The following is a 10,611-nucleotide window of genomic DNA, read 5'->3' as shown; positions in this document are numbered from 1 at the left end:
TCTTATTAGCTTTAGAAACTACTCAAAACTAAAGCTCTCAATATGAACAAACCGCATCAAAACTCACATACCAGTGAAGTTATGGTTAAAGATCTCAAAGGCTGAAGACGAACCAGAGATAAATGCGAACTAGAAGGCCGACATCCTTACCAGAGCTAACGTACGCAAGATGGCGGACGTGACCAGAGTTATCAACGCAATAAGCTTTAGTCTTAAGACTCATCGCAACTTAAGTGAAGAGGTCAGGAGATGGTTCTACAAGAACTGGGACAATTCTAAGAAGAGGTGGTACGGAAGCGAGTAGAGCATCTAGTCTAACTTTGAGAAAGATGTGAATCCAATAGATGGATTCGCACACAATGATGTGGAGAAAGATGATTACTTGATGATTAAGTTCAAGCACGCGAGGAGCTTAATCGGAGTTCAAGAAATTGATCTCCCTAATTCAAATTATAATTAAGGGGGTGAGTGTAAGATAATTCCAAGCTTGTGGAAACTTAACATATTATTAGATGTTTAATATGTTAAGATAAACACAATAAAAAATCTAGAAATAGGAAAAAAAGTTTTTTATTTAAGTTATGTTTGTGTTTTTCATATCTCACATTTCATATCTCACATGTAAAACGGGATTGTCTTTCATATGAATAAAGATCTAATGGAGAGATATTACATAAAATTGAGAAATGATATAAGAGAAACATATTGAAAGCTTTAGTTTTGAGTAGTCACTACAAGAAAACACAACTATAGCGTCGAAAATTAACGAGGAAAATTAATCCTCGTAAATTTACGTCGACTTTACGAGTATCTTACGAGGAAATTTAAAATCAACGTTAGTTCGTCGTAAAATAACGACGAAACGATTTTTGTAAAAACGACGTAACACAACGTGGTTTTTACGAGGAAAAATGGTTTCCTCGTAACTCGACGTAACAATACGTCTACTTTACGAGGAAATATTTTACGTTTACTTAACGACAAATTTTCGAGTCCACCAACTTTGTAGTTGTAACACGTTTTTTGTTTCGGCTACCTAACTAAATTTCGTCGTAAATTCCTAGTAAAATTTCAACTACCAGATTCAAAAATTTCCTATAATATGGACGTTTGAACATCATTTTTAAACACACCAACAAGAAAAAAAATAAAAACGTGAAAGAAAAAAAAATGTCGGCCACCGGGAATATTTTCGAGTTGCGGAGGTGGATGTATATGCACAGAGATGCTAACGGGAGAGTGACGAAAGAATACTTCGAAGGGCTGGAGACATTTATGCATCAAGCAGATTCCACACCGCTCGCCCAAGAAAGCGGTAAGATGTTCTGTCCTTGTCGGAAATGCAACAATTCGAAATTGGCAAATCGTGAAAATGTTTGGAAGCATTTAATAAATAGAGGTTTCACGCCAAATTACTATATCTGGTTTCAACATGGAGAAAGTTATAATTATGAGAATGAAGCTAGTAGTAGTTATAGCAATTTTCAGGAAGAACCGGTTGATCATCATTTGCATAATGAACATAATTACCATCAGGAGGAGCAGATGGTAGATTATGATAGGGTTCATGATATGGTAGCTGATGCATTCGTAGCTCATGATGAAGATGAAGAACCTAACATAGATGCAAAAAAGTTTTATGAAATGTTAGATGCTGCGAATCAGTCACTTTACAGTGGTTGTAAAGAAGGTCTCTCTAAATTGTCGTTGACTACTAGAGTGATGAATATTAAAACTGATCACTATCTACCTGAAAGTTGCATGAATGAATGGGCAGACTTGTTTAAAGAATATTTTCCGGAAGACAATGTATCTGCTGATTCTTATTATGAGATTCAGAAACTGGTTTATAGTCTTGGGTTGCTTTCGGAGATGATAGACATTTGCATTGACAATTGCATGATCTACTGGGGAGATGATGAGAAGTTAGAAGATTGTCGATTCTGCAAGAAGCCACGATTCAAGCCGCAAGGACGAGGACGTAATAGGGTACCATACCAAAGGATGTGATACCTGCCAATTACAGACATATTGAAAAGATTGTACCAATTTGAGCAGACTGCCGGAGGGATGAGATGGCATGCCGAGCATACTCAGACGGATGGTGAGATGACTCATCCATCAGATCCAAGAGCCTGGAAACATTTTAACAAAGTACATCCGGAATTCGCTAGCAATAGCCGGAATGTGTATCTCGGATTATGCACAAATGGATTTAGTCCATTCGTAATGTCAGGGAGACAATATTCATTGTGGCCAGTCTTTCTTACGCCATACAACCTGCCACCGAAGATACGAGAGTTGCTATTTTTGACCATATTAATATCTTGTCCGAACCATCCAAAAAGGTCTCTTGATGTTTTCCTACAACCACTGATAAAAGAATTGAAGGATTTGTGGTCAATAAGGGTGAGGACGTATGACTGCTCAACGAAAACGAATTTTACGATGCGAGCGATGCTTTTGTGGACCATAAGTGACTTTCCTGCCTATGGGATGTTGTCTGGATGGACTACACATGGGAGATTAGCTTGTCCATATTGTAATGGAGCGACATATGCGTTTCAACTGAAGAATGGTAGGAAGACAAGTTCGTTAGATTGTCACCGTCGATTTCTTCCCATTGGCCATCTATACCGAAGAAACAAGAAATTGTTTAGGCACAAACGGGTTGTGAGAGATACTCCTCCTCCATATCTAACTGGAGAACAAATTGAAGCGTAAATTGATTACTATGGAGCTTTGGAAACAGTTCCTCGTGGTGGTAATTGGCATGTCCCCGGTAATATGCCTGATTTTTACGGTGTTCGGCACAACTGGCACAAGAAGAGTATATTTTGGGAGTTGCCATATTGGAAGAATCTTCTTTTACACACAACCTCGATGTGATGCATAAAGAGAAGAATTTCTTTGAAAACATCATGAATACAATATTGAATGTCCCAGGGAAGACAAAAGACAACATAAAATCGAGGTTGGACTTGCCGGATATTTGCTCAAGAAGTGAGTTACATATAAAAAAAAATGGATAAGTTCCCGTTCCGATATTCAGATTGTCTTCAGAAAAAAAGTCGTTGTTGTTCAACTGAGTGGCATTAGAAGTGAAATTCCCCGATGAGTATGTTTCAAATCTCTCTAGATGTGTTGAAAAGGGTCAAAAGTTCTCCGGGATGAAGAGTCATGATTGTCATGTCTTTATGCAACGACTACTTCCCTTTGCATTTGCGGAGCTACTTCCAACAAACGTACATGAAGCACTTGCATGTAGTATATTATAACGAATTAATTTTATAATGGTTTAGTTTGGAATAATATATGACTACTAATGTGTTTAATTGTTTTTGGAATATACAAGGCATTGGAGCATTTTTCAGGGATCTAAGCACACGTACTCTTAAAGAAGAACTCGTGGAACAACTTCACGAGAACATTCCCATCTTATTGTGCAACTTGGAGAAGATATTTCCTCAGGGATTTTTTGACGTCATGGAGCATCTAGCTGTCCACCTCCCATATGAGGCATTGCTTCGTGGACATGTACATTACGGATGGATGTATCAGTATGAGCGAGCCATTAAATATTTGAAGTGAAAAGCGAAAAACCTCGCAAAAGTTGAAGGTTCTATAATTGCTGGAAGTTTGACGGAAGAAAATTCTCACTTCACATCGTACTACTTTGCGTCAAAAGTACGTACCCGGAAAAGAGCTCCAAGAAGATATGATGATGGTGGTGTCGCGCCAACATATGCAGTTGCTGGTGTTCCAGACATCTTTAGCCAGATTGGGCGAATCGGTGGGAAATTGAAAGAGGTTTGGTGGTCGAGTGAAGAAGACGCTCATAATGCACACACCTATATTCTACTCAATTGCGAGAATCCACTGATGCGTTATTTTGAAAGGTAACATATATGGAAACTTCTAAACACATATAAGTATAAATTATATAATTTTCAAAGATTAATTAATATAAAATATGATTTTACAGTCTATTTGTTTCTCAAGTCGAAGAAACATTCCCAGGTATATCCACAAGTGACGTAGACATAAAGAAAGATCAACACTTTATTAAGTGGTTGAAGAATCAGGTATTAACTCAAACTCTTAATTTTTGCAGGTTGATCGATCAAACTCTTTTTTCATACATGATCTGTATTTCAAAGTTCTCTTTATTTTTGCAGGTTGATTATGACGACGATGCAGATTACACTACGTGGTTTCACGAAGTAATTCAAGCTCCATTTGCAAAGGTCAACACATCACAAATGTATTTCACATGAGGCTATATTTTTCACACATATGAGTATGGTAGACAGCGGGCGACCAATAACTATGGAATATGTGTGAAAGGCGAAACAGATTTCTACGGGATCTTGCAGGAGATTATTAAAGTGGAATTCTCAGGGTTATTGAAGCTGAAATGCGTCCTCTTCAAATGTGAATGGTTCGACCTCGTCGTCAACAGAGGTGTTCGGTTTAACAAATTCGGTGTAGTTGATGTCAATGGTGGATGAAGGTACAACAAATTCTTTTTTTTTTGGCATACATGATCTGTATGATTAATTTCTACGTTGTCTTTATTTTTCCAGGTACAACAAATTCGAGCCTTTCATCTTAGCTTCACAAGCATACCAAGTTAGCTTCCTTCCATACCCTCGGATGAGAGAATCAGGAATAAATTGGTTAGCCATGATCAAAATTACACCTCGTGGACGAATCATCAGTGGAGAAGAACTACAATTGCAAGAAAAAGAGATAAATGAAGTCGAGAAACCTGAACAACAAATTGATGACATCCTTCTCATTGATCCGCATAATCATAAGTACGAAGATCTTACCGAAGATGCCACAGGCGAAGCTGTTGAAGACGAGTTTAATGAAAATGATGATGTTTCTAGTGATTATGAGAATACCAATGTATCCGATTGATGTATTTGTTTTTAATATGATTGATTTTCAGACTTAATGCATATGATTTGAAGGATTTAATCACGAAAATCTATTTATATAATTTGATTTTGTATAGGGTAATAGGGGGTTTGAATTAGAAAGAAGAGATTGAGATTACCACTACAAGAAAACACCGGGATTCCGACGAAAAATATCGTTGGTATGTCCTCGGAATAAAGGTATTCCGAGGACATATCGACGAGAATGGTCGTCGGAAATTTCTCGTCGGAAAGTAAAATTTCCTCGGAATTTCCTCAGAAAATTCCGAGGGAATACCGAGAATTAAAGATTGCGAGGACATTCCGAAGAAACATTTCCTAGGACTGTTCGTCGGTATCTCCTCGGATCTTTCCGATGGAACGGTCCTCGGAAACATTCCGAGAGAAAAGAGGTATCAGAATATTCCGACGAACCTCGGCCGTCGGAATATTCCGAGAAACCTTAGCCGTCGGAATATTCCGAGGAAGTGTATCCGTCGGGATATTCCGAGGACATATGTCCCTCGGAATATTCCGATGAAGTTGTCGTCGGAATATCCGGAGGGATACACTTCCTCAGAATATTCCCAAAAATAATTATTTTTAAAAAAATTATAAATTTATTTTTTAATTGAAATTGGAAAATATAAAATTAAAATTGAAATAGAAAACATATTAGATAATATTCAAAGTTGTACAAACCAAAATACAACATTCAGAGTTTTTGAAAAAAAAAAAAAACTACGGGAACTGCTCGTTCGGGTACATCCTCTTCATCATCTCCATCATTTGCTCGTTCTGCTTCCTCGTTGCCTCCCATCCCGCCTTTTGCTCCAACGAAGCTATGCGGTCATCTTTGTCCTTCAACTGGTCCATAAGCCCTTCTGGATCAACATAGGGCTGTGGTGCAGAAGGAGGAACTGACCGGGCTCGACGACACAAACCGACCAAACGTCCCTTCTTCTTTGGAACCGACTGAAATAGAAAATAAAAATTTAAATAATAGAAAAGATGATAAAATGAAAATAAAGAAATAAATGAATTGAACTTTTTTATAAAGAACATACCGATTCAACGATTTCGTTGATTCGAATCCGGGACAAGTTGGTCGAAGCCGTCGAAGTGGCGTCCAGGTCGGGTTGAAGCTGAGATAGACGGGTCTCTTCGTCTTCCTTCTGAGTTTCGATCAGGCTGAGCACATCCCTAACAACACCATCATCAATCTCCTCGGTGTGCTTGTTGGTATGCGCAGTCTTCATTAGAACGAAATCATCAACCGACTCGCCTTCATTTTCATCCGCCTTGAAAAAACCAAAAGTTAAACAAACATTTGAAATTAGAAGAAATGCATAAAAAATAAAATAAAAATACTTAAATAATTAAAAAAAAAAGAGATTGAACTTACCAAGCGATCCCCCAGAGTGGCAATAGTCTGGGCACCCAAATTGTGCTTGTACATGCCCTTCCCGCCACGATCGCTCTTGCGGTTGGCGGAGTTGGTCACGGAGGTATCTTTCGTCTCGTCCTTATCCCAATGCACACACAACTCCTCCCAAACCGTGTTGTTGATCGACTTCGGGACCTTTTAATAAAAAAAATATATAATAGTTTAATAAATCCAAAAATAGTTTAATAAATTCAAAAAATTGTTTAATAAATTAAAAAAAACCTTGCTGATGAGCCACTTCTGCTTCCACTCGTAGATCTGCTTCCCCTAGTTGTCCATAACTTTATGGACGAAGGTGCCACAGATAAAGTTCATGTGATCAGGATTCCAGGTGAACTCTTGCTGAAAAAAAAACACAATTAGTAGAAATTTTATATTAAAGATTAAAAATATAAGTAAAAAAATTAGAATACTTACCGCAAACTGACGAAACCACATCTCCTGGTCCTCGGGAGGGAAGTGAGTGAAAGTCGGATGTCCCTTGCTGAGGTTCGAGTACATCATACGGTTGATCCATGCGCTGATCCCGTTCCCGGATCGGTTGAACCTAATATAAGAAACAAATTATTAATAATGAATCAAATTTTAATGAAAGGAAAAAAGGGACTTTTAATTACCATGTTTGACGTCGTCCCTTTGGACACGGAGTGAGATAGAGAGGATGCTCACGACCGGGCTGTTGAACCAACTGGGCAACAGTCATCACTCCCGGAATGACTGGCGGAGCGGGAGGGAGTGCAACAGCGGAAGGGGGTGCAGCAGCGGGAGCAAGAACCAAAGCGGGAAATGAAGAATCCCGACAGTGGCTGCTCGAACACCGAGAGTGGCTGGACGAACCCTGAGAGTGGCTCCCCGTACCACTACGACCTCGTGGTGAGGCACGACGAGGTCGAGACCGGGTCTAATCACCAGTAGACCTGTAAATTAAAAAAAAAACATATTTAAAAATAGTTTTAATAAATATTAATTGAAAAAATATTTAAAATTAGTTATAATAAATATATAAATTAAAAAAAAAACATATTTAAAAATATTTTTAATAAATATTAATTGAAAAACATATTTAAAAATAGTTTTTATAAATACAAAAAATAATAAAATAGTGTTTATAAATCAAAAAAATGTTTTATAAATACAAAATTAGTTTTAATAAATATAAATATTTTTATAAATATGAAATCATCTTTTATAAATCCAAAAATCAAATTTATATACAAAAAACGTTTTGTAAAATCCAAAATCAATTTTATAAATACAAAAATAATAAAAAATTTATAAAAAAGTTCTAAATCAATTCAACACAACAAATTATCCAACCAAATCACAATTCTAAACCTATTACACAACCAAATCACAATCCTAACCAATCACCCTAACAAAACTCTATCAAAAAACTTTTAAAATCATCAAATCTACTTAAAAACCTAACAAATAGAACCTAAGAGAGTGGGATAGGGTCCTTACATGATTTGTGTAGGAATAGAGAGGATTCGCCGGAGAGATCACCGTGAGAGAAGGGGGAGATCGCGGGAAGAAGAGAGAGAACGCCGGAGGAAGAAGAGAGAAATGGGGAAGAAGAAGAACTGCCGCCAAATATTTCGCGAAAATTGAAATTGAAAATTCAGAGGAAATTCCGACGGACACTTAAATATACGTCGGAATTTCCTCGGTATGTTCATTAATTAGAGGAAAAAGAATATCATGTGCATGTATTTCTATTGGTTTATATTGTTCCTCGGAATTTCCTCGGACTATTCCGAGAAAATTTCGAGGAACACATGTTTGGGGTTTCAAAACATCAAATTTTTTTGCCCTATATCATTTCTTATACAAATGCAATGCATACCATTTAGGAATCTTTGTATAGATGATCATAAACTATGAAATAACAAAATTTCAAAATGAATTGTAAGTATTCCTTTTACCGTTCATTAAAGTGTATAAGTGTTTCTCTTATGTTGTGGGGATTTCGTTCATACAATCGGAAAAGTGTTTATTATAGGGTAAGGAACAAATTTTTGACTTCATAATTAGTCTAAGACACTTAATAAGGGTTATATAAGTGTTATTCAAACCGCAAAACGTTGTTTTCGGTTTAAAAACCCTACTTCCTCGGAAAAGCCTCGAAATATTCCGAGGCTTTTCCGAGGAAATAGAAACACTAAAAGCAAAGCCCTAAATCATCGGAAAAGTCTCGGACTATTCCGAGGAAATTCCGAGGAAATCCTATTATCCCTCGAAATTTCCTCGGTATTCATATATTAAAAAAAAAAGGCGATGCTACTCTATTTCCGAGTCATCATCACCAGATGAATCTAAATCTGGATCTTGGTGAAACTCTCCAATCTCTGGTTCATCCTCTACGTGAACGACGGCTTCCTCTCCAAAGTCGGTTAAATCGACTACAAGGCCAACTGCAGCTAAATCTTTTGATGCACTTAAGTTACCGGATGTGCTTGGTTGTAGTGGGTCTTCTAGCTCAGAACTTCCCTGAACTCGGCCTCTCGTGTTGAGTGATGTAACAGTGACCCATGGATCATCTCTGTTCCTAACCCGGGGGTACTTGATAAAACAAACCTGTAACATTTAAAAAATTATTTAATTTGTAAATAAGTGTTATTAGTACACATGATGATGAATCATTATGAATAATTGATATATGTATATTTAATTATCTGATCGGCCTAAGAAGTAAGAATGAAAGGATCATAATATTGCAAATTTTGCCTCGAATGTACTGATGTAACACCAAATGCATCTGTTCTCACACCTCGATCTGGAGTGTTGTCGTACCAATCACAATAGAAAACAATACAGCGCAATCCAACCATGCCCAGATACTTGATTTCCATAATCTCCCGTATGTTTCCGTAGTATACATCATCTCCAGATGCAGAACAAACGCCAGCATCATAAGTCGTACTCAAACGTCTCCTCTTTTGAGTTGTGAATGCATATCCTCGAATACAAAATCTCGGATATGACTTCACAATATACTCTGGTCCACGCACCATCTCGCGTATCCAATCGTCAAATATTTCACCTATGGTCATAACAGCAGACACCTATTAATAGCACATATATATGTTATATCAATATATGTGAATTAGTATAAATATGTGATAAATAATATTTAATTTGTTTAAAGCACTCACATAAGTAAGCATCAATCCAGAAAATTCTCTCTGCTTCAGTTCTTCAAGTTCCTCCTCTGTGGCATATCTATATTCGAACCGCTTTTCTGCCATGAAAATCCTGTACATATGTTGACAATAATATAATTAATTCAGATTTAAATTTCAACTTGTTAAAATAAAAATTTGTAAGCTAATTTATTTACCTCTCATATTGAAGAATATCTTCGTAGTTGGTGAGCAAATATATTTGCAAAGGACTGCGCTCCTGCTCAGTAAATCGACGGTCTTTTGGTTTTCCGCTAAGTCGTCCAACATCTGTGAAGATGTCTGGAACCGTAACATGATATGTTGCCCGTTCGCCTCTATCATCATGCCAAGCAGGTCTTTTGTTTTTGGTCTGCACTTCTGCTGGAAAGTAGAACTCGGCAAAGTTTGAAGTTTCTGAATTTATCATCTGTGCGATTATAGAACCTTCCACCCTACTATAATTTTTCACCATCTTCTTCAAATGGTACATATACCGCTCATACAAATACATCCATCTATACTGCACAGGACCACCAAGTTCCAATTCTCTTGCCAGGTGAATAACAAGATGCTCCATAACATCAAAAAATGATGGAGGAAATATCTTCTCAAGGTTGCACTGAATCACGGCTATGTTAGTCTTCAAATTTTCAATACCTTCAAGAGTCACTGATCTCGTGCATAAATCGCGGAAGAAAGCACTAATCCCTGCAATTGCTTCATGAACATTCCATGGTAATAGTTCCTTGAAGGCAAACGGAAGGAGGCGCTGCATCATTACATCACAATCGTGACTCTTCAAGCCGATAAACTTTCTTTCATTTCTGTCGACACAGTTACGCAAATTAGATGCATAACCGTCTGGAAATTCCACATCATTTGAAATTCAATCAAAGAACGCATCTTTTCCCTCTGCATCAAGTCGGTATATGGGAAAAAGAACCCTACCATTCTCATCAACATGAAGTTCTGAACGAGCACATATATCGACTAAATCCAGTCTTGACTTCAAATTATCATTTGTTTTACCTTGAACGTTAAGGATTATGTTCATGAGATTGTCAAAAAAGTTCTT

At 37.2% G+C, this 10,611-nt stretch overlaps 1 protein-coding gene across 1 annotated transcript; it reads right to left on the bottom strand.

The window, feature by feature from the left end:
* Nucleotides 1-5,551: 5,551 nt before the first annotated feature.
* On the bottom strand, nucleotides 5,552-6,823 carry LOC111203535. Its single transcript, XM_022697388.2, has 2 exons — nucleotides 5,993-6,823; nucleotides 5,552-5,900 (listed from the first exon to the last, which is right to left on the bottom strand). Exons 1-2 carry the CDS (start codon nucleotides 6,182-6,184, stop codon nucleotides 5,667-5,669), a joined length of 426 nt encoding a protein of 141 aa, XP_022553109.2. The 5' UTR covers nucleotides 6,185-6,823; the 3' UTR covers nucleotides 5,552-5,666.
* Between the last annotated feature and the right edge of the window lie 3,788 nt (nucleotides 6,824-10,611).

This window comes from Brassica napus, chromosome C9, assembly GCF_020379485.1.
Source record: "Brassica napus cultivar Da-Ae chromosome C9, Da-Ae, whole genome shotgun sequence".
NCBI lineage: Eukaryota > Viridiplantae > Streptophyta > Magnoliopsida > Brassicales > Brassicaceae > Brassica > Brassica napus.
This window is presented reverse-complemented; position numbering and strand designations above follow the sequence as displayed.